Genomic DNA, 26,352 nt, shown 5'->3' with positions numbered 1-26,352 from the left:
CTTTTGCTGTAATTCAGAAAGACCTGGCTGGGGACAGGGTATTAAAAATAAGCAGATAAGTAGACATTTAAACATCTTCAAGGAAGAGTCAGCAGATCTTGCAAGTGAACAGATGTAGTGGAAAAGAATGGAATAAAGATTTTGAGCTTTGGAGACTGGTGGATTGAACAGACAGGAGAACTGATAAGGAATTTAGTTTGAAAGAAGCTGAGACAAGTTTGATGTTTAGACAAATTGGCCTCAAGATGGTAAAGTCAAGATGGGTATGCCTAATAATACATACTCAGAGCTCTAAGACAGACACCTACGTCAAAGGACAAGTCTGAGATACAGGAGAGTGGCTTTTCCACCGTGTTCCAGTTCCAAGCAGGCGTACATACACTCAGACCTGGGGCCGAGAGGGTCCAAATCAAGGGAGTGAGTGAGACTTTTCCCTTGATTCAGCTAGAATTATTCTGGCTTTATCTATTTTACAGATGTGGTTTGTAAATTGTTTGAAAACTATTGTTCTAGTTATAACTATGGTTTTGAGACTTGAGAATAAATGTGCTTTCTAGAAAAAGAGTCATTGATATCAGTGTAGAATAACTAGGATAGGTAGAATTTAAGACCATTTCTAATTCACTTGTAGCAAGTTCACAGGGTTTCGTAAACAATGTCCTAATATTGAGTTGATTGTTTTCTCTTAACACAATTGGTAACTAATTTTTATTCTAAAAGAAAAAGAGATACTAATATTTCCTCAAACTACTAACAAAAATATGGTTTGTGAGTTTAAGTGTATTTTATCTTTAAGTCGCTTGATCATAAATTATTTTGTTTACTAATTAAAAAATAATATAATTCTGAATATGATTTTTCTAGTTTACTTTTCTCCCAAGCATTTATTCCATAAGTTTAGTTTTGCTCCCGAGACAAGCAAAGATTAAAGAATTGAAAAGAGTATATTTTTAAATGTTTCCTGGCTCTTGGTATTTTCTTTCCTCAATAGAAAAATTCTCAAAGATGTTTCTCTCAAAGTTTCAATTTGGCACAGTATTCTGAGAGTTAACATAGAGTGTTTCCTTTCCAATTTTCTGCTGCTTGTTTGTTACCTTTCCTCTTAAATATTTTGTGTGTGTCCTGATTTGATAGAAGTGTTTCAAATTAAATTTTTTAAGTTCTCTTAAAACCCTCTGTGGTGACACTTTGACTATCAAATTGTTTAATTTTTAACAATTTTTTGAAAAATTATAGCTTCAATATCCGTACATTCCCCACAAAAAAGCACCAAAAATCATGCCTTGCTGGAGGCTGCAGGACCAAGTCATGTTGCAATCAATGCCATTTCTGCCAACATGGACTCCTTTTCCAGGAGCAGGACGGCAACCCTTAAGAAGCAGCCAAGCCACATGGAGGCCGCTCACTTTGGAGACCTGGGTAAGCGACTCTCGCTTCTCATTACCTTCTAACAAGAGGAAGCATTTGAGCACCATATCTGAAACTCCTGCTGTAGGATACTGAACTGTGTAATTCAAAGGGGCTTTAAAAAAACTACAAGTATAATAGGCGGCACCTTGTTGTGTTCCCATAAATACAAGATACAAAGCATGCCCAGGTGAAAAATGGGCTATTTACGGAAGAAGAAATACATGTGACCACTAATTATATGAAAAAGATGTTTTATTTCACCAGTACTCAGGGAAATGGAAATTAAAACAATGAATTAGCAAATATTTAAAGTTTGATAACTTGAGTGTTAATGAAGATGCAATGAAACAGTCACTCCATTTAGTGGATGTATAAATTGCTGAAGACTTTTTGAAAGGTACTTTGGAAATATTTATCAAAATATAAAATATGCATGCCATTTTAGACAGTGCTTTGCTAAAATCTAGCTGTCATATACTCACATGCACAAATTTGTGAATAAATATGTGTAAGACTCTTCTTTACAACATTGTGATAGCAAAAAATTAGGAACATATAAATGTCTGTTAATTAAGAAGCAGGCAAATTATGCACCTGTACTCTGGAATAGTATGTATATCCACTTAAAAGTCTGAAGAAGATGAGGGAAAATGTCCAAGACACATTAAGTAAAAAAAAGCCAGATCACATAGCAGTATATATATTGGGATCCCTGTTATGTTAAAGTAACTATTTCCCACTAACCTCAAAAAGAGAAAAGAAAAAAATATATATGTATATATATGTATGTATATATATATAGGAGGTGGTTTTCTGAGAAATGTACATATTTCTAGGCTGATAAAATTGCATGTCACATTGTCATAAAATAGATTTATTAATGAGCTGGCTTCTAATAAAATAAGTCCTTCTCTGACATCTCTCTCTGGTTAGCATTTGTGTATATCGAAGGCCAGGGTTTCAAAGTCCTTGTGGCCCGCTCACCTATACATTGCAAACAAAGTTGATGACAGAATAAGATTATGTTTTACTGGATCATTCATACCCTGCTGGTGGGAATATAAAATGGCACAGCCACTCTGGAAAGCAGTTGGACAGTTTTTTTTTTAAATAATGTTCATACAATTACCATATGACCTAGCAATTAGACTCTTGGGCATTTATCCCAGAGAAATGAAAACTCATGTTCACATAAAAAACTGTACCCAAATGTTCCTAGGAGCTTTATTCATAATAGCCAAAACCTGGGTGTCCTTCAGGCAAATGATTAAACAGACTGTAATACATCCACATGGCAGAATACTACTCAGCAGTAGAAAGGAGCAAACTATTGATACATGCAGCAACCTGTTTGAAGCCCAAGGGAATTATGCGGAAAGAAAAAAAGCCAATCCCTAAAGCTTACTCTACTCTATGATTCCATTTTTAGAGCATTCTTGAAATGGCAAAATTATAGCAACAAAGAACATATTAGTATTTGCCAGAGGTTAGGGATGGGGGTGGATGTAGTTTTAAAAGGGAAGTATGAGGAATCTGTGTAATGTTGGCACTGTTCTGGATCTTGACTGGTGATAAAAGTGAATGGGGGAAACGGACTTGGCCCAGTGGTTGGGGCGTCCGTCTGCCACATGGGAGGTCCGCGGTTCAGACCCCGGGCCTCCTTGACCCGTGTGCAGCTGGCCCATGCGCAGTGTTGATGCGTGCAAGGAGTGCCGCCCCATGCAGGGGTATCCCCCGCGTAGGGGGTGCCCCACGCACAAGGAGTGCGCCCTGTAAGGAGAGCTGCCCAGCGCAAAAGAGGGTGCAGCCTGCCCAGGAATGGTGCCACCCACACTTCCCGTGCCACTGACAACAACAGAGGCGGACAAAGAAACAAGACGCAGCAAATAGACACAGAGAACAGACAACCGGGGGAGGGGGGGAATTAAAATAAATAAATCTTTAAAAAAAGGTAATGTTGATTAAATATTTAAAAAAAAACAGTGAATGGAACTGAATATGCATTCACACACAAATAAGCACAAGTGTAAGTGGGGAGATCTGAAGAAGATTGGTAGGTTGTGTCAGTGTCGGTTTCCTTGATGTGATATTGTACTATATATTTTTTTGCAAGATGCTACCATTGAGGGAAGTTGCATAAGGGGTATACAGGACCTCTGATTTATTTCTTACAACTTCCTGTGAATCTATTATCTCAGAATAAAAAGTTTAATTTCAAAAAATGGTCTTAAAAAAGATTAAGATTTCCTGATTGTTCCTGCAAGTGGTATTGACAGAGATGGCCCAGTGAACACTGACAAAAAGACAGTCAACAAGGATGACAAATGAAGGGCTTCAGGAGAAAACAATTTGAATATCAAAGAATTAAGAAAAACCCTTTAAAAAATTGGTGAAGCCTTCAGTAAATTTTATAAAAATGGCAGAGCAGATGTAGCTCAGTGGTTGAGCTTGTACTTCCATGTGTGAGGTCCTGGTTTCAATCCCTGGTACCGCCTAAAAAAATTTTTTTTTTTTTTTTTTTAATAAAAAATGATCCTCTTTATGAGCATGCTAAGAGACCCCCCCCAAATAGATTTGATTTTTTTCTATTGATTAGTTTATGGTTGTAATCTTAACCTGAGTTGTTAAAGTTAACCTGTTTTTAAGTAGTTTTCTTTTTTCCAAGATAAAATCCCAAAGCCACTATTTATATTCTCTATTATAAACAATGCTGAAAGTTGACAACATCTTTTCTAGCTGTATCTTTGGCACATGTACACAATTTTTCCTCAGGATAAGTTCCTAGAATTGGTGGTGTTGGATTGAAAAGCATTCTGATTGCTGAGACTTTTGCTGTCTGTTACTGAATGCTGCTTCAAAAAGTTTTGCCAGTTTACATTCTCATCATCAGTGGGTGAGAATGTTTGCCTGTTTCCCTGTGCCTTTGCCAGAACAGAACTTGGCATTATATTTTGAAAAAGCATCTTCCATTTTGATGGACAAAAATGTTGTCATGTGTTAATTCACTTTTCTGGGACTTTTAATGAGGTTGAATATTTTTCGTATTTTTATTGACACTTTTTCTTTCTTTGGGACTAACAATACTGAAAGTTTTGTGTGTGTTTTTTTTTTAAGAACTTCCATGGTCTGAATTGCCATTAAAAGTGACAGGATATTGGTTAACAAAGAACTTTTTAAAATAATTTTGGGCATTGGTTTAATTGCTTTGTTTAGAAATGAAAACCATAGTATTTCTAGTTCTTTCATTTAAATTGCTAGGAAATAATATAACACCTCCACTACCACTGTTGTATAAAGGTGACTGTCTAATGTCAATCTTAAATTTATTTGTCATTGAACTGCTAATTCTTTTGTTTGTCTTTTAGGCAGATCTTGTCTGGATTACCAGACTCAAGAGACCAAATCAAGTCTTTCAAAGACCCTTGAACAAGTCTTGCATGACACTGTTGTCCTCCCTTATTTCATTCAATTTATGGAACTTCGTAGAATGGAGCATTTGGTTAAGTTCTGGCTAGAGGCTGAAAGTTTTCACTCTACAACCTGGTCCCGAATAAGAGCACACAGTCTAAATACAGTGAAGCAGAGCTCATTGGCTGAGCCTGTCTCGCCATCTAAAAAGCACGAAAGTACAGCATCTTTTGTAACCGAGTCTCTTGATAAGCGACTGGAGGAATCTAGCTCAGCCCAGTCGCTTATGACTCAATCAGAAGGAATTGACCTGACTAACAGAACTAAAAACACTCAGAATCACCTGCTGCTTTCCCAGGAATGTGACGATGCCCATTCTTTCCATCTTGAAATGGCCAGAGCAGGAACTTATCAGGTTTCCATGGAAATCCAAGAATCCTCTAGACTTATAGTAGCCAGTAGAAATAGTCCCTCTTCTCCGCTAAAAGATTTATCAGGAAAACTAATGAAAAGTAAGTATGTGATTTTCTTCTTTTTCTCTATCTGTTTTTGTTTTGTTTTTTTTAATTCACAAAGCAGAATGTGAGATGGGGGATAAGGGATGAATGGATTGGAATAATTTTCTTTTCACAACCATGTGTAAATTTGGGAGGATTTTGGAGAGTGGAGTGGACTGGAATTTAGATTAGAATTGCAGTCAATCTGTAGATCGATTTGGGAAGAATTTACATCTTAGCGTATTGAATCTTACAATCCATGAGCACAGTATGTGTCTTTAGGTTGTCTTTAATTTATCAGCATTGTTTATCGCGTACAGATCCTGGTGTTTTGTTAGATTTATCATTGTTATTTTCCTTTGTGTGCTGTTGTAAATGGTATTGCTTTTAAAAATTTGGCTTGTAATCTTTCACTGCTAGTGTGTAGAAAAACTGATTTTTTATATGTTGACCTTGTATTCTATGACTTTCCTAAACTCACTTATTATTTCTAGTTTTTTTGTAGATTACTTGGAGTTTTCTTCATAGATACTCACACTGTGAATAGGAGCAGTTTTATTTCTTCCTTTCCAGTCTGTATTCCTTTCGTTTTTATTTTTTTTCTTGCCTTATTACACTGATTAGGACTCTTGAGTGCCATGTTGATTAGGAGTGGTAAGAATGTATATACTTGCCTTGTTCCCCAACTTAGAGGAAAAGCATTTTGTCTTTCACCATTAAGTATGAATTTAACTATAGGTTTTTTGTAGGCACCCTTTATCAGGTTGAGGAAGTTCCCTTCTCTTGCTAGTTTGCTGAGAGTTTTTGTTTCTTGTTGTTCTTTAAATTATGAATGGATGTTCAATTTTGTCAGATGTTTTTTCTGTGCCAATCAATATGACTATGTGGTTTTCCTTCTTCTATTTAGATGATGGATTCCATTGATTACAGCTTTCAAATATTGAATCAGCATTGCGCTCCCAGGATAAGCTCCACTTGGTTTTGGTGTATAATTCTTTTTTATGTTGTGGGATTTTATTTTTTATTTGATATTTTTTGTTGAACATTTCTGCATCTATGTTTAAGAGGGATATTGATATGTAGTTTTATTTTTTTGTACTGCCTTTATCTGGTTTTGATCTCTTAAGATGAGTTGAGAAGTTTTCCCTTCTCTTCTGTTTTCAAGTGAAAACATCTAGCCCTGAGAGTTTTTTCTTTTTCAGATTTTTATATATTTATTTATTTAGTTAGGCCAGTAAAAAGAATTTATTGGGAAATGGGCAAGAAAAAACAGAGCTTGTTGAGAAATGGGAGAGAAAGACGGAAAAATGCACCTGTATGTGGTACAGGCTTTTCGAGGCAGAGACAGCAGGCTTTGACTTGTGTGGTCACCTTTTAAGCTATTAATTATTCCTCCCCTTGCTAATGCTAAGGGGAGGGGCCCCAGCTGTTATCGGTTACCTCACCATTTCAGAATGTTCTAAACTATGAATTCAGTTTCTTTACTAGAGATAGGACCATTCTAGCTATCTCTTTCCTGAGTTTTGGTAGTCTGTGGTTTTCAAGGAATTGTTTGTTTGACTAAGCTTGTTGAATTTATGGGCATGCAGCTGCATACAACATTATCTTATTATCCTTTTTATGTACCTGAGGTCTGTAGTAGTGTTCCCCCTTCATTCTTGATGCTGGTAATTGTGTCTTTTTTTTTTTCTTTTAGTCTTGTTAGAATTTTAATATTTTCAGCAAACCTGCTTTTGGTTTAATTGGTTTTCCTTGTTGTTGTTATGTTTTCAATTTCATTGGTTTTTCTGCTCTTTATTTATTAAGATTTTTTATTTATTTCTCTCCCCTTCCCCCGCCCCCCAATTGTCTGCTCTGTGTCCATTCACCGTGTGTTCTTCTGTGACCTCTTCTATCCTATCAGCGGCACCGGGAATCTGTGTTTCTTTTTGTTGCGTCATCTTCTTGTGTCAGCTCTCTGTGGGCGGCGCCAGTCCTGGGCAGGCTGCACTTTCTTTCATGCTGGACGGCTCTCCGTACAGGGCACACTCCTTGCACGTGGGGCTCCCCTACGCAGGGGACACCCCTTGCGCACATCAGCACTGCACATGGATCAGCTCCACACGGGTCAAGGAGGCCCAGGGTTTGAACCGCGGACCTCCCATGTGGTAGGCGGACACCCTATCCATTGGGCCAAGTCCACTTCCCTCTGCTCTTTATTATTTCTTCCCTCTTGCTTTCTTTGGGTTCATTTTGCTCCTTTTTTTTTCCCCTTGTTTTTAAGGTGGGAACTTAGATTGCTGATTTTCTAAGATAAGCAAGAAATTTCCTTCTAACCACTGCTTTAGTTGCTTTCCACAGATTTTGATATTTTGGGTTTTTTTTTTTTTTAAGATTTATTTTTACTTATTTTTCCCGTGGCCCTCGCCTCTTTGTTTGCACTTGCTTTTGTCTGTTCATCTTCCTTGTTCCTTTAGAAGGAACCAGAAACCAAACCTCTGATGTGGGAAGGAGGTGCCTAATTGCAGGAGCCACCTCCATTCCCTGCTTTATTGTGTCTCTCGTTATGTTATATCTTCTTGTGGCTCTTGTTGCATCATCTTGTGCCAGTTCACTGCACCTGCCTGTCACATCAACTTGCTGTCTTGCTTGTCTTCTCTAGGAGGCATTGGGAACCTCTTCTCCCTATTTTGTTGTGTCTCTCATTATCTTTTTCTTCTCATGTCTCGTGTTGGGTCAGCTTGCCCTCTTCTTTAAGAGGCACCAGGTATCAAACCTTGGACCTCCCGTGTGGTAAACAGGAGCTCGATCACTTCAGCCACATCCACTTCCCTGATTTTGATACTCTGATCCGAACAAAGACAAAACTGCAGTGTATGCTCTGTGTGTTCTAATTTCCCTTGGGTCTTACTCTTTTGCTCATTAATTATTTAGAAATAGTTCTTTAATTTCCAAGTGTTTGGAGATTTTTTTTCATGTTTTGTTATTGAGTTCTCATTTAATATTTTATATTAAGAGATTGTTATTTAACCATGTCATGGCCAGAGAACAGTTTATATAATTTTAATTATTTAAAACATTTTTTTACTTTCTTTTTCATGATATGGTCTATCTTTGTGAATATTCCATATACAACGAAAAGAATGTGTATATTGCTGTTGGATAGCTTTTTCTATAGATGTCAATTAGATTCAGTTGGTTGCTGATGATGTTCAGCTTTACTGTGTCCTTGGCTGATATTTTGTGTGCTTGCTAAACTATTAGAGAGGAGTTGAATTCTCCAACTATAATTGTGGCTTTTTCCAATTCTCTTTTAAGTTCCATCAGTTTTTGCTTCATGTATTTTGAGATTTTGTTGTTACATATATGTACATTTAGAATTATATATTCTTAGTGAATTGATTTTATCATTAGATAACATTGTTCTTTTTCCATGTTAATTTTCCTTGTTCTGAAGCTACTTTGTCTGATATTTATGTAGCCACTCCAGCTTTCCTTTGATTAGTGTTTATGTGATATATCTTATTCAATCCTTTTTTCAAGTGGATTTCTTATATGCAGCAAATAGTTGGGTCATTTTTTTTTTAAAGATTTATTTATTTATTTCCTCCCCTCTCCCCACCCCACCCTAGTTGTCTGTTCTCTGTGTCTATTTGCTGCGTCTTTGTCTGCTTCTGTTGTCAGCGACACGGGAATGTGTGTCTCTTTTTTGTTGCGTCATCTTTTGCATCAGCTCTCCGTGTGTGCGGCGCCATTCCTGGGCAGGCTGCACTTTCTTTCGCGCTGGGCGGCTCTCCTTACGGCGCGCACTCCTTGCGCGTGGGGTCCCCTATGCGGGGGACACCCCTGCGTGGCACGGCACTCCTTGCGCGCATCAGCACTGCGCATGGGCCAGCTGCACACGGGTCAAGGAGGCCCGGGGTTTGAACTGTGGACCTCCCATGTGGTAGACGGACGCCCTAACCACTGGGCCAAGTCCATTTCCCAAGGGTCATATTTTTTAATGCATTCTTGTCAAATCTTTGTCTTTTTATTGGTAAATTTAATTATTTCAATATAAATTTCTTTGTAATTATTTACATTTCAATATGTAAATATAATTATTCCTATTATTTAATGTAACCTAAATGAGTTATATTAACTAATTATTGATATGTTTTAATTTAGGCCTATCATTTTATTATTAGTCCCTTTTCCTTCCCACCGATATGTTGTATTGTCATCTACATACATTGAAAACTTCATTAGTGTTATAATTTTTTGCTTTCAGCTGTCATATATAATTTAAGGAACTTAGGAGAAAAATTGTTATGTTTATCTAGTTAATGTAGCTGTTTTCTCATTTCAGAAATTCAAAGCTATTGTTTCTTTACCATTTTGCTTGTATCTGAAGAATTTTCTTTAGCATTTTTTTAGAGCAGGTCTTCTGGCAAAGAATTCTCTGTTACTCTTTATCTGAGAATCTCTCTAGTTCTCTTTCATTCTTGAAGTAACTTTCACTCAGTAGGATTCTAGATTGATAGTTCTATTCTTTTACCACTTTATTTTATTTTATTTTTTTATTTAATCCCCCCCCCCCCAGTTGTCTGTTCTCTGTCTATTTGCTGCGTCTTGTTTCTTTGTCCGCTTCTGTTGTCATCAGCGGCACAGGAAGTGTGGGCGGCACCATTCCTGGGCAGGCTGCACTTTCTTTCGCGCTGGGCGGCTCTCCTTACGGGGCGCACTCCTTGCGCGTGAAGCTCCCCTACACGGGGGACACCCCTGCGTGGCAGGGCACTCCTTGCGCGCATCAGCACTGCGCATGGGCCAGCTCCACACGGGTCAAGGAGGCCTGGGGTTTGAACCGCGGACCTCCCATGTGGTAGACGGACACCCCAACCACTGGGCCAAGTCCGCTTCCCTCTTTTACCACTTTAAAACTGTTTCACTGGCCTTTGGTCTCCATTGTTTCTAATGAGACTTCTGCAGTCTTGGACACATTATTGCCCTATATGTACGTTTTTTTCTCTCTGCTTTCAAAATATTTTCTCTGTCTTTACTTTTCAGTAGTTTGATTATAGTATCTGGATGTGAATTTCTTTTTTCTTTTTTTTTTTTTTTAATTTTTTAATTCATTTTTTAAAAATATTACATTCAAAAAATAGGAGGTCCCATTCAACCCCACCGCCACCGCCCCCACCCCACCTCTCTCCCCACAGCAACACTCTCTCCCATCATCATAACACATCCATTGCATTTGGTAAGTATATCTCTGGGCATCGCTGCACCTCATGGTCAGTGGTCCACATCATAGCCCATACTCTCCCATGTTCCATCCAGTGGACCCTGGGGGGATCTACAATGTCCGGTAATTGTCCCTGAAGCACCACCCAGGACAACTCCAAGTCCCAAAAACGCCTCCACATCTCATCTCTTCCTCCCATTCCCCACACCCAGCAGCCACCATGGTCACTTTTCCCACACCAATGCCACATTTTCTCTGTGGACCTTGGATTGGTTGTGTCCATTACACATCTATGTCAAGAGGAGGTTTAGATTCCACATGGATACTGGATGCAATCCTCCTGCTTTCAGTTGTAGGCACTCTAGGCTCCATGGTGTGGTGGTTGACCTTCTTCAACTCCATGTTAGCTGAGTGGAGTAAGTCCAATAAATCAGAGTGTAGGAGTTGAAGTCTGTTGAGGCTCAGGGCCTGGTTATCATATTGTCAGTCCAGAGATTCAAATCCCCTAGATATATCTTTTTTTTTTTTTTTTTTTTTATTTAATTTCCCCCCCTCCCCTGGTTGTCTGTTCTTGGTGTCTATTATTTTGCTGCGTCTTGTTTCTTTGTCCGCTTCTGTTGTCGTCAGCGGCACGGGAAGTGTGGGTGGCGCCATTCCTGGGCAGGCTGCTCTTTCTTTTCACGCTGGGCGGCTCTCCTCACGGGCGCACTCCTTGCGCGTGGGGCTCCCCCACGCGGGGGACACCCTTGCGTGGCACGGCACTCCTTGCGCGCATCAGCGCTGCGCATGGCCAGCTCCACACGGGTCAAGGAGGCCCGGGGTTTGAACCGCGGACCTCCCATATGGTAGACGGACGCCCTAACCACTGGGCCAAAGTCCGTTTCCCACCCCTAGATATATCTTAAACCCCAGCACCAACTACAATTCCAGTAAAGTAGCATGAAAGTCTTGTGACAAGAGATCCCATCTGTGTCCAGCTCCATCACGCAGAAACACCAGCTCCAAAGAAGGGCCAACTGACATGGCAGTGAACCCCATCTACCATGACCATAGAGCCTTTGGGTCTCTTTAGCCCTCAAAAGAACCAATACCTAGGGTTGTATCTACTTTATGGATGTGAATTTCTTTGAGTTTCCTCCTGTTTGAGATTCACTGAGCTTGAATCTGTAAGGTTTTGTGTGTGTGTGTGTGTGTGTGTGTGTGTGTATATATATATATATAAAAAAAAGTTTCCTCCTTTTTTTTTTTAAGATTTATTTATTTATTTAATCCCCCTCCCCCCCCCCCCCCCGTTGTCTGTTCTCTGTGTCTATTTGCTGCGTCTTGTTTCTTTGTCTGCTTCTGTTGTCGTCAGCAGCATGGGAAGTGTGGGGCGGCGCCATTCCTGGGCAGGCTGCACTTTCTTTCGCGCTGGGCGGCTCTCCTTACCGGGTGCACACCTTGCGCTTGGGGCTCCCCTACGCGGGGGACGCCCCTTTGTGGCAGGGCACTCCTTGCGCACATCAGCACTGCGCATGGGCCAGCTCCACACGGGTCCAGGAGGCCCGGGGTTTGAACCGCGGACCTCCCATGTGGTAGACGGACCCCCTAACCACTGGGCCAAGTCTGTTTCCCTGTAAGGTTTTTTTTGTTGTTGTTTTGTTTTTGCCAAATTGGGAAGTTTTCTGCCATTATTTCTTCAAAAAATTTTTGGCACTGTACTTTTTTTCTCTTCTTCTGGGACTTCAGTGACACAATTGTTAAGACCTTTTGTTGTCCTGCAGGACCCTAAGGCTCTATTTACTTTTTTCTAATTTTTTTTCTTTTTGTTGTTTAAATTGGAAATTTTCTATTCATCCAGTCTTAACAGTGAAATTTAAATTTTGGTAGTTTTATTTTTTAGTTCTAAAATTTCCTTTGTTTCTTTTTATATCTTCTGTTTCTCTGCTGAGCTAGTCTTTCCTTTTGTTTCAAGAGTCTTAGAGCTTCTTGGAGGATGGTTAAAACCGCTTCTTTTAAAAAATATCTTTGTTTTATGATCATAGCATCTCTGTCATCTTGGGCCTGGTGTGTCTGGTTGTCTTTTCCCTCATGAGATAATGAAATTTTCTGTTTCTTTGTATTTCAAGGAATTTTGGATAGTATCCTAGACAATTTAACTGAAGTTTTCTGACTTAGGATCTTGTTTAAATCCTGTAGAAAATGTTGGAAGGTTTTGTTTTAGCAAGCACTGATCTAGTTAGTTTCAGGCCACACGTTCCAACCAGCCTTCCGTGGGCTGTGGTTCCAGTGTCCGTTCACTTTTCAGTCTTTGGATCTCACCTATATGCGTACCACCCACGGGCCAGCCTGGGACCTGGCTGGCGGCCTACCCCATAGTTCTGTTCTCAAAGCCTGTCACATCCATCCATGCCAAGCTCAGGGGTGAGCCCAGGAGTTCACCTACCATGTTTTTGTTTTTGTTTTTTTAAGAGAGATTTTAAAAATTTATTCCCCCCGTTGTCCACTCTCTGTGTCCATTTGCTGCATTTTCTTCTGTGTCTGCTTGTATTCTCAATAGGAGGCTCCAGGAACTGATTCTGGGACCTTCTGGAATGGGAGAGAGGTGATTACTCTCTTGCACCACCTCATCTCCCTGTTCTGCTACGTCTTCTTATTTTCTCTCCTCTGTGCCTCTTGTTGAGTCATCTTGCTGTACCAGCTCTCCACGTCGGCTGGCATTCCTGTGTGAGGCGGCTTTCCCATGAGGGGCAGCATCCCCATACAAGGCAGCACTCCTGCATGGGGCAGTATTCTGCGTGGGCTGGCACTCCACATGAGCAAGCTCACCGCATAGGCCAGCTTTCCCTCACCAGGAGGCCCTGGACATCGAACCCTGGACCTCCTGTATGGTAGACAGGAGCCCAGTTGGTTGAGCCACATCTGTTTCCCCACATACAATGTTATTAATATAAACTGTCTTGAGCTTCCTCCTTTCCTCAAGCTCCCAGATGTTTTCTGGCTCCTAGGGACCTCTCCACTCCCCATTCATCTGACTGGAAAGCCGAGGCTTTAGTTTCTTTCTTCCTCACACTTCCTGCAACTCTGTCCATCTCTGTGGCCAAACAGCAAGAAGATAAAAAAAGCAATAGAGAGGGAAGCAGATTTGGCTCAACTGTTAGAGCATCTGCCTACCACATGGGAGGTCCAAGGTTCAAATCCAGGGCCTCCTGACCTGTGTAGTGAGCTGACCCATGCACAGTGCTGATGGGTGCAAGGAGTGCCATGCCACATGGGTGTCCCCCACATAGGGGAGCTCCATGCTCAAGGAGTGAGCCCCGAATGGAGAGCTACCCCGTGTGAATAAGTGCAGCCTGCTCAGGAGTGGTGCTGCACACATGGAGAGCTGATTCAGCAAGATGACTCAACAAAAAGAGACACAGATTCCCAGTGCCGCTGACAAGAATACAAGTGGACACAGAAGAACACACAGCAAATGGACACAGAGAGGAGACAACTGCAGGAGCGGGCAATACATAAAAAATAAAAATCTCCCCTTGCTTTTTGGGACCCCACTTTATGCGGTCAGCTCTTGGTGTCTTCCCGGTCTCTGCTGCCATTACCACCATCCCTGCTCTGCTTCTGCCTGGAGGCTGAGGCAGAAGAAAAGGGGGGAAAATACCCCAGGAGATTCCACTCTACCTGCCTCATAGGCATTGGAGCCTTGTTCTGTCTGCACCCAGTGTGCAGTTTCAGATTTTGGACTGCCTTTCGAGTTTAAGCCAGAAGGTGGTGGAGAAATAAAAAAAGGGAAACTTGGCACAAGTGTGGTGGTACTTCAAGTCCTCATTTCTTTTTTCTTTTTTTAAAGATTTACTTTATTCATCTCTTCCCACTCCCTTGTTTGCACTTCTGTGTCTTTTAGTTGTCTTTGTTCTTTTAGGAGGCACCAGGAACTGAACCCAGGACCTCTGATGTGGGAGGGAAGTGCCTAATTGCTCAAGCCACCGCTATTCCCTGTTTTGTTGTGTCTCTTGTTATGTTTTTCTTCATGTCCCTTTTTTTTTTCTTTTTTAATCTTTTATTACACTCTTCTGTCTCTTGCTGGGTCATTTTGTTGCATCAGTTTGCTACACCTTCCCATTTCGCCAGCTCACAGTCCTGCTCATCCTTTTTAGGAGGCACCAGGAACCTTTGCTCCCTGCTTTGCTGTGTCTCATTATGTTTTTCTTCTTGTGTCTCTTGTTGCATCATCTTGTTGTATCAGCTTCCTGCACCTGCCCATTGCTCCAACTTGCTGTCTTCCTTAGGAGGCACCAGGAACTGAACCACAGACCTCCCATGTGGTCGGTGGGAGCCCAATTTTTTGAACCACATCTGTTTCCCATGTCTGCATTTCTTTTGTCAGTCTGCCTGCTTCTGTTTACTTTTCAGTCTTCAGACAGCTGTTTCGTGTATTCTCTCTAGGGTTTTTAGTTGCATTCTATGGGAGAGACAGGGTGGAGTGTGCTCATTTCATCTTGACCTACATGTTAGGATTTTAAATCAAATAAAAAGATGTTTTCTATATGGATTTGCTTTTTCCCCCTTAAAAAACAAATACATGAGGATATTGGTTTAATGGCTGCCTATGGTTGTTCCTATCATGATTACTTTTATTGTATTAAAATCTTTTATTTTTTGCTTGAAATAAAATTATTTAGAAAATAAAAAACCTTTTGAGCTACTGTATTTTTGATATATAAAACTTTTCTAGAATCTTTAAATTACTACTGTCTACTCCCCTTGTTCTAGTTCCCATTTTTCATGAAGAGTGGTAAGTCTCCCAAATAAAGCCAGTTTTTGCTTTTGCGTATATCACTCAGAGGTGGCCTACAGTTTGCTGAACATGTCCTCCTAACTCCTTTACCAAGGAAGGGATTTGTAATGGCTTGCTACTTTTGTGACTGAAGGTGGAAATTCAGAACTCGCCAGCAGTGTGCAGTTTCTCCTGAGTAACATTTTTAGGCTGTACTGATTTTTTGTACTGCTATTTAAACAGATAACAAATTTGGCCTTAGGGTCCTACTTTAGTCATAAAGTGGAGGTTAACAGTTTCCTCTCTGAACTTAGTAATTTTGCACTTTGATGGTACACACACTCTTAGGGATAGGCTCGCGTGTCATGTTCCTTATGGTGGAGTCTCACTCCCCTTGTTATTTTCTTCTCTGCTTTAAGCTGTCATCATCACAAGACATCTTTCCTGCTCCCTAAAAAGAATTCCTCTTCTCAAGTTTTATCATTAAGATTTTGCTAACAACTTAAAATAATAGAAAATGCAGCAGCTCTACTATCTGGTAGATTCTGTCTCTCCATGAGGATTTCTTAAGGGCTTGTTGTCTATCAGGTCCTCTGCTAGACCCCATGGAAGCAGGACTGAATGACACAGACAGCCGCTGGGCATGCAGGGACAGTTTTGTCCATTATATGATTATGGTCTGAATAATTTCCTTTATTTAAACTTTTCCCTTTTATATTTTAATAGCTCATATCTAAATCTGTTACTTTGTGTGCCTCTGAACAGTCTTAACTGAAGTATATTATCACAGCTTTATCCATAAAATGAGTCATCTGAAATACCTCCATTTTAATGAAATGCTGTTGTATCTTAGTTACACGAAAGTATTGGCAAAGTTCTTGGGTGTTTTTGAAGCTTGTCACTCTACGTATATTTGTAGTACCTCTTGGAGGCAGTTGGTATTTTATGTTTGGGGGTTTATTGTATGTAAGAATTAATTCAAATTGAAAGACAAGTTCTGAGCCATTTAAAATTTTTGAACTTTTAGTTGAAATATTAAACTGAGTAATTTAGTTTTAAATATGACCCAGATGCTTGAAGGAAAATGTATTTGGCTTTACAGGTTCCTAACATGTAGACTTTTTAAAAATAAACCAGGATTTTTAAGCAATTTCTTTGTTCCTTTGTTCTTTTAGTAAAGACTAATTTAAAAATTGGACCAAAGCATTTAACTTAGCATAGTATTTAGCACGTCTTTCTTCCTTTTTTTTTTTTTTAAGATTTATTTATTTATCTCTCCTCCGCCAGTTGTTTGCTCTCTGTGTCCATTCACTGTGTGTTCTTCTGTGTCCGCTTCTATTCTTGTCAGTGGCCTGGGAATCTGTGTCTCTTTCTGTTGCGTCATCTTGTTGCATCAGCTCTCCGTGTGTGCAGTGCCTTTCTGGGCAGGCTGGACTTTCTTTAGCCCTGGGCGGCTCTCCTTATGGGGCACACTCCTTGCGCATGGGGTTCTCCTATGCGGGGGACACCCTGACACCCTTGCGTGGCAGGGCACTCCTTGTGCACATCAGCACTGCGCATGGGCCAGCTCCACACGGGTCAAGGAGGCCCAGGGTTTGAACCGCGGACCTCCCATGTGGTAGGCAGATGCTCTATCTGTTGAGCCAAGTCCGCTTCCCAGTCTCTTATTCTTAAATAATTGGAAACAGAGTTTTCTGAATCCAAAAGGAAGGTGTAAACTTGGTTCTCTGTTTCTGAAATGAAATAGTTAATTAAAAAAAAAAGATTTATATATCTCTTCCTACCCCTCATTGTTTGCACCTCCTGTGTCTGTCTTCTTTGTTTCTTTAGGAGGCACCGGCAACCAAACCAGGGACCTCTGATGTGGGAGGGTGGCACCTAATCGCTTAAGCCACCTCCGTTCCCTGCTTGGTTGTGTCTCTCGTTATATATTTTTTCCCTCTGGTGTGTCTTGTTTCATCTTCTTGCCATGTCAGCTTACTGCACCTGCCCATCGTGCCAGCTCCTGCTAGTCCTCTTTAGGAGGCACCAGGAACCTCTGCTCCCTGCTTTGTTGTGTCTTTTATTATGTTTTTCTTCTTGTGTCTCTTGTTGCATCATCTTGTGTCAACTTGCTGCGCCTGTCTGTCATGCCATTTGCAGTCTTTAGGAGGCACTGGGAACCAAACCACGAACCTCCTGTGTGGTAGGCAGGAGCCAAATCGTTTGAACCACATCTGCTTCCCATAGTTAATGTTTTATTTAAGGGTATCAAAAACTTCTTTCAATGAGTTTAATCCTCCAGAAAATGTGCATTAGTATCTACATAAGTTCTCACTGCATTTGTCTGGGATTGTTAGCTGGTTTTGGTTAGTGGAAAAACAAGCATTTACAAACAACCCAAGTTCTAATTTTTAAGGTTTTTTTTTTTTAACTCTTTTTAAAATTAAAGTTAAGAGATCACAATTTTTAAGGCTTTTTGACAGAAGTTTTCTGCAAAACCAGTATCCTTGTTCTGATTAATTTGCTCTAAGTAGCTGTGCAACAAGTGTTTACTGAACAAAGGGAATTACTTTAGATTTTTTTTGTTCTGGTGGAAGACATTATATTAACCAAAGCGTTCTCAAAGTGTCGTTCCCACTGCTGTAGGGGGTCCCTGAGACTTTTTCAAGGGGTTTGTATTGTCAAAAACATTTTCAGAAGAATTTTAAGATGCTGTTTGTCTGCCTCACTGTGTTGACATTGGAATGATGGTGTAAAAGCAGCAATGAGGACACCTGCCGGCATTGGCACCAGACAGCACATTGTCATTGGATTCTTCACTGCCACACACTCACAGGAAAAGGAAATGCCCGTTTTACTTAAGAATTTCTTTGGAATAGTAGACAGTTATCTTATTAAATCGCAACCAGTACGTGTCTTTTTAATGTGATGTGTGATGACATGAAGGCTAGTCGTCATCTCCAGGAAAACCACTTGTGGGGTTGATTGTCTCATGAGCTGATTAGCTGCTTTTTCATGGAATACCATTTTTACTTGAAAGAATGACTACAAACTGCGGTTTTGAATATTTAGCAGACATTTTCTTGAAAATCAGTGGAGTGAGCCAGTCACTGCAAGGAAAACAGCTGACAGTATTTGAGTATTTGTGCCCAGTTTTTAAATCAAGCTTTTCAACTGAAAATTAGAATTTTGGAAAACTTACATCTGAATATGACAGTTTTAAAAAGTGTTCTGATGAGATCATTGGTGATATTAACAATGTGATTTTGTTGTTAACATTACATAATGAAAGACATCAACCTTTGGAAGATTTACATAACCAGTATTTTCCACATGACTAATGTATGATGTCATGAAGTCATTCATGAGTAAAAGTGAGAAATCAAATAGTGGATTTTAGTGTAATATGATATGAAAAATTCACTGACATTTCATATTCTACATTGTATCTAACCTTTTAAGAAACTGTCAGTTGTGGAGTTTTGGTGTAGTGTCGAAGAACATATCCATAGTTATCTCAAAAAGCTATTAAAATATTACTTCTTTTCCCAACTACATATGTGTGGGGCAAGATTTTCTTCATATACGCTTCAAATGAAACAACATATCACAGTAGGTTGAATTCTGAAGCAGATCCAAGAATCCAACAGTTTGCTATCTAGACAGAAAGGAGAGTTGTAGAAAAGTAAATCAGTGCCCTCTTTTTTTTTTTTCACTTTGGAAAACAGTTACTTTTCATAAAACATGTTTATGTTAACGTCAGACAGGTTTAATGTTGTTAATTTAAAGTGAACTAATGAGGGAAGCGGACTTGGCCCAGTGGCTAGGGCATCCATTTACCACATAGGAGGTCCGCGGTTCAAACCCCGGGCCGCCTCGACCCCTGTGCAGCTGGCCCATGTGCAGTGCTGATGCATGCAAGGAGTGCCGTGCCACGCAGGGGTGTCCCCCACGTAAGGGAGCCCCACATACAAGGAGTGCGCCCTGTAAGGAGAGCTGCCCAGCGCGAAAGAAAGTGCAGCCTGCACAGGAATGGCGCATACACGGAGAGCTGACACAACAAGCTGACACAACAAGATGATGCAACAGAAAGAAACACAGATTCCCGTGCCGCTGACAACAACAGAAGCGGACAAAGAAGACCACAGCAGATAGACACAGAGAACAGACAACCAGGGCGGGAGGTGGGGGGGTGGGGGGCAGTGAGGGGAGAGAAATAAATCTTAAAAAAAAAAAAAATGAACTAATGATTTTCTCATTTTAAATTTCTAATGCCAAATACCTAGAGATTTAATCCATGTAAACAAAAGCTCTCTAGGGTCCTCAGTAATTTTAAATATGGCAAAGAAGTCCTGAGACCAAAATTGAGATTCATTGGTTTAACCTTCCAGGGTGTTTGGAGGCCACATGAATGAAATTGTGTTTGTGAAGTAATTTTGTAAAATATTTTAAATGTACATTTAAAAATAATTTTTTTGAGCTCCTACTTTTAGTCATATTACTATACAGGTCCTTCAAGTTGGGACTTTGGAGAAGAGACATGGAAAGAGAACATGCATATATAATTGTTTAACTATAAAGGAGAGAGAAAATTCACACATAACCCAAACCGAACTATTAAAAAAGGAACATTATGATGGAAACTAGTTTTGTAATAACTGTATATGTAGGTGCTTGGGCACACGGAGAGCAGCCTTGCTATTCATGAGTATAGTCCATTACTGTAGACCAAGTAGCTTTTTGGTTTTTGAAGCTGTACCCTTCTTTCTGCAGGTATAGAACAAGATGCAGTGGACACTTTTACCAAATATATATCTCCAGATGCTGCTAAACCAATACCAATTACAGAAGCAATGAGAAATGACATCATAGGTAAGAATTGACTATTTTTGGTTATTGACTAAGAATTCTTTATGAATATGAAATTCAACATGTCTTAGTCTGTTTTTAGAGTACTTTAAAAAATAACTGATTGTATTTCACTTTAAAACTTTTTCTCCTACATGTTCGATCCAAATTTTTAGACTATAGTCTAGAAGAACTATAACAGCACACTTGTTGATTACTTACCATATTCCAGACTATATTCTGAGCACATTCCATGAAGAAATTCATTTAATCTTCTAAAGAATCCTGTAGGGTAAATGTAGTTGTTATTCTTATTTTATAAATGAAGAAAGTGAAACCCAGAGAAGTTAAGTAATTTATCCAAGATAACACAGCTCATGGCAAAACTGTGATTTGAAACCAGGCAATCTGTTTCTGAGCCTCAAACATTAACTACTGTGCTCTATTGGTAGTATCTTTCAAACTGTGGGTTGGGACCGACTTCCTCCTACCTCATCTCATATACCCCCTTCCCACCAAAAAAAAAAAAAGACTGGAATAGAAAAATGAAAGTGCTTCACAGTAATAAGAACAAATCTTGTTACAGGAAATTATTCCTATTATATATACATGTGCACATGACTGAGTCACACAGCTGTTATTTCTTTCTCTATTGGTCATAGTAAAAAATTTTCGAAGCTTATGTTGCATCAGAAAGACTTGAGGTGTATCTTTATTCACAGAAAAGTGGGTCAGTTAGTCATTCAACAAATAATATATTCTAGCACTTTTTTCTTTTTATTTATCAAAAATTTAGTATTTTTCATTTATGAAAGAAAGCAACTCAATAGGGAGCCCTTGGAAGGCTAGTTTTGAGAGTTATAAGAGCTAGCTAGTTTCCAGCTCTTTTAGTCTTTACTGTAGGTATTTTGCAATCACTCATTAGAGACAGCAAAACTCATTCCAGTCTCAGCTGTGGCTCTTAAATCGGCCCACCACTGTTTCCAGTGAGCACCTGTGGCTAGTAGGGAGTGGGGTGGTGGGGCCCATGAGATGCTATCCCCATTGTTTCCCTTCTCTTTCTCCTACACAGACGCCAATAACACATAGATCTTGTGGCTGTTGGTGGTTGGTTCTCATCTGCCTTTTTTTTGTTGTTAGAGAAGTTATAGATTGTCTTGAATCTCTTTTTATTTATTCAGTCATTGGTTGATGGACAACACTTGGGTTATTTCCATCTTTTGGTAATTGTGAATAATGCTGTGGTGAACATTGGTGTGCAAATACCTGTTCAAGTCCTTGCTTTCATTCCTGTTGGGAAGATCCGTAGGAGTGGAATTGCCAGATCAAGTTGTAATTCTGTTTAACTTTCTGAGCAATCTCCAAACTGTCTTCCACAATGGTTACACCATTTACATTCCCATCAACAATAAATAAGTGTTCCTATTTCTCCAGAATTGTAGTTTTCCTTTTTTATAGTAGGACCCATTCTAATGGATATGACATGGGATCTCTTTATGATTTGATTTGCATTTCTCTAATGGCTAATGATGTTGAGCATATTTTCAGGTGCTCTGTCTTCTTTGGAGAAATGGCTAGTCAGGTCTTTTGCCCATTTTTAAAATTGAGTTTGTCTTTTGTCCAGTTGTAGGGTTTCATTATATATTATGCATATTAAACACTTAACTGGATATGTGGTTTCCAAATAGTTTTTCCCATTGTGTAGTTTGTCATTATACTTTCATGATAAACTCCTTGATGCACAAAAGTTTTTAATTTTGATGAGTTCCCATTTATCTATTTTTTTCTTTTGTTGTTTGTATTTTGGGTGTAAAGTCTAAGAAACCATTGCCTAGCGCAGGGTCCTGAAAATGCTTACCTATGTTTTCTTCTAGGAGTTTTATAGTTCTGGCTCTTAAATTTAGATCTTTGATCTGTTTTGACTTGATTTTTGTAGATGTTGTGAGGTAAGTGTCCACTTTCATTCTTTTGAATATGGCATTTACTTTTATCAGCACCACTTGTTGAAGAGACTATTCTTTCCCAATTGAATAAACTTGGCACCCTTGTCAAAAATTAGTTGGCCATAAATGGGAGGTTTGGTTTCTGAGCTTTCAGCTTAATTCCGTTGGTCTATACGATTGCCCCTATGCCTGTACCATGCTGTTTTGATTATTGTGGCTTTGAAAGAAGTTTTAAGATTGGGAAGCTTCGTTCTTCTCTTTCAAGATGACTTTAGCTCTTCAGGGTTCATATTCCCTTCCATATAAATTTGATGATTGGCTTTCCCATTTCTGCGAAAAAGGCTGTTGGAATTTTGATGGGAATTGTGTTGAATCTGTAAATTGCTTTGGTTAGAATTGATATTTTAACAATACTGGCTCTTCTAACCCATGAATATGGACTGTCCTTCCATTTATTTAGGTCTTTGATTTCTTTTAGCAATGTTTTGTAGTTTTCTGTTTACATGTCCTTTACATCCTTGGTTAGATTTATTCCTAGGTATTTGATTCTTTTAGTTGCTATTGTAAATGGAATTTTTTTCTTGATTCTTCTTCAGATTGTTCATTACTAGTAGCTAGAAATACTGTTAGTTTTTGCATGTTGATCTTATACCCCACCACTTTGATGAATTTATTATGTCCAGTTGCTTTTTTGTGAATATTTCATGATTTTCTCTATATGGGATCATGTCATTTGCAAATAGGTAGTTTCATTTCCTCCTTTCCGATTTGGATGCCTTTTATTTCTTTTCTTTTCTTTTCTTTTTTTTTTTTTTTTGGCCTAATTGCTCTGGCAAGAACTTTCAGTACAGTGCTGAAAAACAGTGATGACAGAACCCCTCCTGAGTTCCCTCTGGAGTGACTTAATGCAGGTGGTCTTTTGCCCTAGACCATTTCAACTTAATTGTTTCTCACACTGCCCCAGCTGTCTGCAAGGTTCTTCTGTGTCCTCAGGACAAATTCTGGGAGGGCAAGCCTAAGGGCTCAGTCTTTAGGCATCTGCCTGATAAATTGGCACTGACATGCACCCCAGCATGCACAGAGGAGCCACTTTTGCTCTCATTGGCACAGGGCCAGGGACTCATGATGGGTGTGCACGCTGGCTCCACCCTGCCTTGTGGAAGGAATGGAGGAGAGCCCTGCAAGCTTCAAATGGGTTTTGAAAATGTATTTTCTTGATTCAGCACTTGACAGTTAATGCAACTCTTTCACTGTTTTCTGTAGTTTGGGGGAAGGTTAATGTCTTTAAGATTCCTTTACTTCCTTTGCCCAAGATGGGTTGGGACAGTGCTGCCCTGAGAGCTGGTGCCCAGCCATATGAAGTAGCTCATCAGAAGTAGAGATCTGCGATCATTCCTCACACCCCCTGAGTTTGGAGGACTAGGTTTTATTTTTATTTTTATTTATTTTTATTTGCTTCATCTGGTTGGCTGTCTCCAGTGGAGCTGCAGGTGCAGTCCCACCGCAGCACTGAACCCCCCAGGGCATCCGCCATCCTGCAGGCACAGCCTCCTGGGAGCATGGATTAAGGCGAGTGCCACTGACCCGGGCTGGAGGATTAGGTTTTTATGTCCCCCTAGCACCAGCAAGTTTAGCCAGGAGCTGGAGCTGGAATTCCCACCTCTTCTGCCATAAGGAGTTCCTGCAGTTAGTGGTGAAACTCACCAGATTGTTACAGTTTACCAGCCTCTTCCTCTTGGAAATGATACCATGTTCCACTGGACTCAAGAGTTTCAAAATAGTTGATTCAGACAGTTCCTGCCAGTTCAATAGTTTTGGTGGAGGGACTGATTCCTGGGGCTTCCTGCTCCACCATCTTCCCCCATCTGCTTATGCTTTGGGGTTCATTTGGGTACTTTTTTTTTTTTTTTTTTTCCCTCTCCCCTTACCCTCCCCCCCCCCCCGCCGGTTGTCTGTTCTCTGTGTCTCTTTGCTGCGTCTTCTTTGTCCGCTTCCATTGTTGTCAGCGGCATGGGAATGTGTGTGTTTTTTTTGTTGCATCATCTTGTGTCAGCTTTCCGTGTGAGCGGCACCATTCCTGGGCAGGCTGCACTTTCTTTTGTGCTGGGCGGCTCTCCTTGCACGTGGGGTTCCCCTACGCGGGGGGCACCCCTGTGTGAAAGGGAACTCCTTGCACGCATCAGCACTGCGCATGGGCTAGCTCCACATGGGTCAAGGAGGCCCGGGGTTTGAACTGCAGACCTCCCATGTGGTAGACGGACACCCTAACCACTGGGCCAAATCCACTGCCCCATTTGGGTACTTTTTCACCTAAGTTTTGTTGCAAGTGTTGTTGTGGAATCTTGGTTAAGCTATCTAGTTGCTCTATTTTAAATGGGAATTTGCTGCCACCATCTTCCAGGCTTCTCCAGACCAACTTTTCCTAGTAATATAAATGGGGTGTCCTAACTTATTAGAATTTGGCCATTTGAGGAAATGGCTGGCAAGTGATTCCTTTCAGGGTCTGTTGTACCAGTTGATAACCAAACTGCCTAGGGCAGAAGAGAAGGGGAAAGAACTTCCCCAAATAAAGCTTTTTAAAAGCAGTTTTGTTTTCTCTTTGAATAGACCTTTTCAAATAACAATGGACTCTGGTGAGGAGAGATCTCTTGAAGGACCAGGTTGATACTATTTAGTGAACAAGGCATCTGAGAAAGTTTCTATCCCAAGGTGTACTATGCATTTTAGGATGTTAATTACCTTTGACTCTAGGCAAGCTTTTTTTTTTTTTTTTTTTTGCTTTGAGCCTCATTCTTCTGAATCTTGCCTTAATTATGCCCCTCTTGCAAGAAGTTGGAATATTTTAATCTAGCTGTTCTTCTAGGTAAGCTACAGTTTGAAGAAGCCTCCACTTTAGCTATTATTATGTCTCCAAATGCCTAGTTTTGTTTTAAATGTTACTCATGGTGTTTTGCTGTGTCGCAATCCAATTACTCTGTTTTTATGTGGGAATTCAGAATGGTCCAAAAACTATACTTCCGGGAAGCAGATGTGGCTCAGGTGACTGGGCTTCTGCCTTCCACATGGGAGGTTGCTAGTTCAGATCCTGGTGCCTCCTAAAGACAACAGCGAGCTGACATGACAGGCAGGCATGGCAAGCTGACACAACAAGATGATGCAACAAGAAACACAGGGAGGGGAAACGGACTTTAGCCCAGTGGTTAGGGCGTCCGTCTACCATACGGGAGGTCCGCGGTTCAAACCCCAGGCCTCCTTGACCCGTGTGGAGCTGGCCATGCGCAGTGCTGATGCGCGCAAGGAGTGCCGTGCCACGCAAGGGCGTCCCCCGCGTGGGGGAGCCCCACGCGCAAGGAGTGCGCCCATGAGGAAAGCCGCCCAGCGCGAAAAGAAAGAGCAGCCTGCCCAGGAATGGCGCCGCCCACACTTCCCGTGCCGCTGACCGACAACAGAAGCGGACAAAGAAACAAGACGCAGCAAATAGACACCAAGAACAGACAACCAGGGGAGGGGGGGGGGGATTAAATAAATAAATAAATCTTTAAAAAAAAGAAAAAGAAACACAGGGAGGAAAAACCTAATGAGAGACACAGCAAAGCAGGGAGTGGAGGTGGCTCAAGCAATTAGGTATCTCCCTCCCACATCAGAGGTGCCAGGTTCAACTTCCTGTACCTCCTAAAGAAACAAGATGAACAGACTCAGCAAGTGAAAAACAACAAGGGGGTGGGGAGAAATAAATAAAATCTTTGAAACAAAAAACAAAAACAAAAACTATGCTTTCACTACCTCCTCTGTCTTCCACAAATCCTTGAAATGAATAGATTTTAAAAATATGTCTGTTTGGATATTTTCATAGTGGATACAGTTAAAAACAACAACTGAGGGAGTTCTGAGTTCCTAGCCAGGGGAGCTCTATCACAGTACCTAAAGGAACAGTACGAAAGGAACTTGCACAGTACCCCAAGTGCAACAGCAAAGACCAAAAAAGAATGAAGGTCCAACAATGAGCCCTTGATACTAATGACTATGCTTGTGAGCCTGTGCACCTGAAATAAGAACAAAACCTAGAGCTTCAGGGTGCCTAAGAGTTACCTCCTGAGAGCCTCCATGTTGCTCAAATGTGGCCAGTCTCGAAGCCAAACTCAGCATGTAGATGCGTTGCCTTCCCCCCAGCGTGGGACATGACTCCCCGGGATGAGCCTCCCTGGCACCGATGAATTACTACCAGGTACCAGCTGATGATGTAACTAGAAAATGACCTTGAATGAAAGAGTCAACTTGGACCAGCAGACTGTCTCAATCTACATA

At 40.5% G+C, this 26,352-nt stretch overlaps 1 protein-coding gene across 4 annotated transcripts in view; it reads left to right on the top strand.

The window, feature by feature from the left end:
• The window catches only part of AKAP10 (A-kinase anchoring protein 10), a 108,974-nt gene that overhangs the window by 22,516 nt on the left and 60,106 nt on the right, over positions 1-26,352 (top strand). For all 4 annotated transcript variants that reach the window (XM_058283385.2, XM_058283384.2, XM_058283386.2 and 1 more), the window contains exons 3-5: positions 1,237-1,419; positions 4,776-5,330; positions 20,030-20,128. In XM_058283385.2, coding sequence (XP_058139368.1) covers positions 1,237-1,419; positions 4,776-5,330; positions 20,030-20,128 — 837 coding nt within the window. The remainder of the gene's footprint in view (positions 1-1,236; positions 1,420-4,775; positions 5,331-20,029; positions 20,129-26,352) is intronic.

Source organism: Dasypus novemcinctus, chromosome 21 (genome assembly GCF_030445035.2).
Source record: "Dasypus novemcinctus isolate mDasNov1 chromosome 21, mDasNov1.1.hap2, whole genome shotgun sequence".
Classification (NCBI taxonomy): Eukaryota; Metazoa; Chordata; class Mammalia; order Cingulata; family Dasypodidae; genus Dasypus; species Dasypus novemcinctus.
The sequence above is the reverse complement of the archived record's forward strand: the minus strand, read 5'-3'. Positions and strand labels throughout refer to the sequence as shown.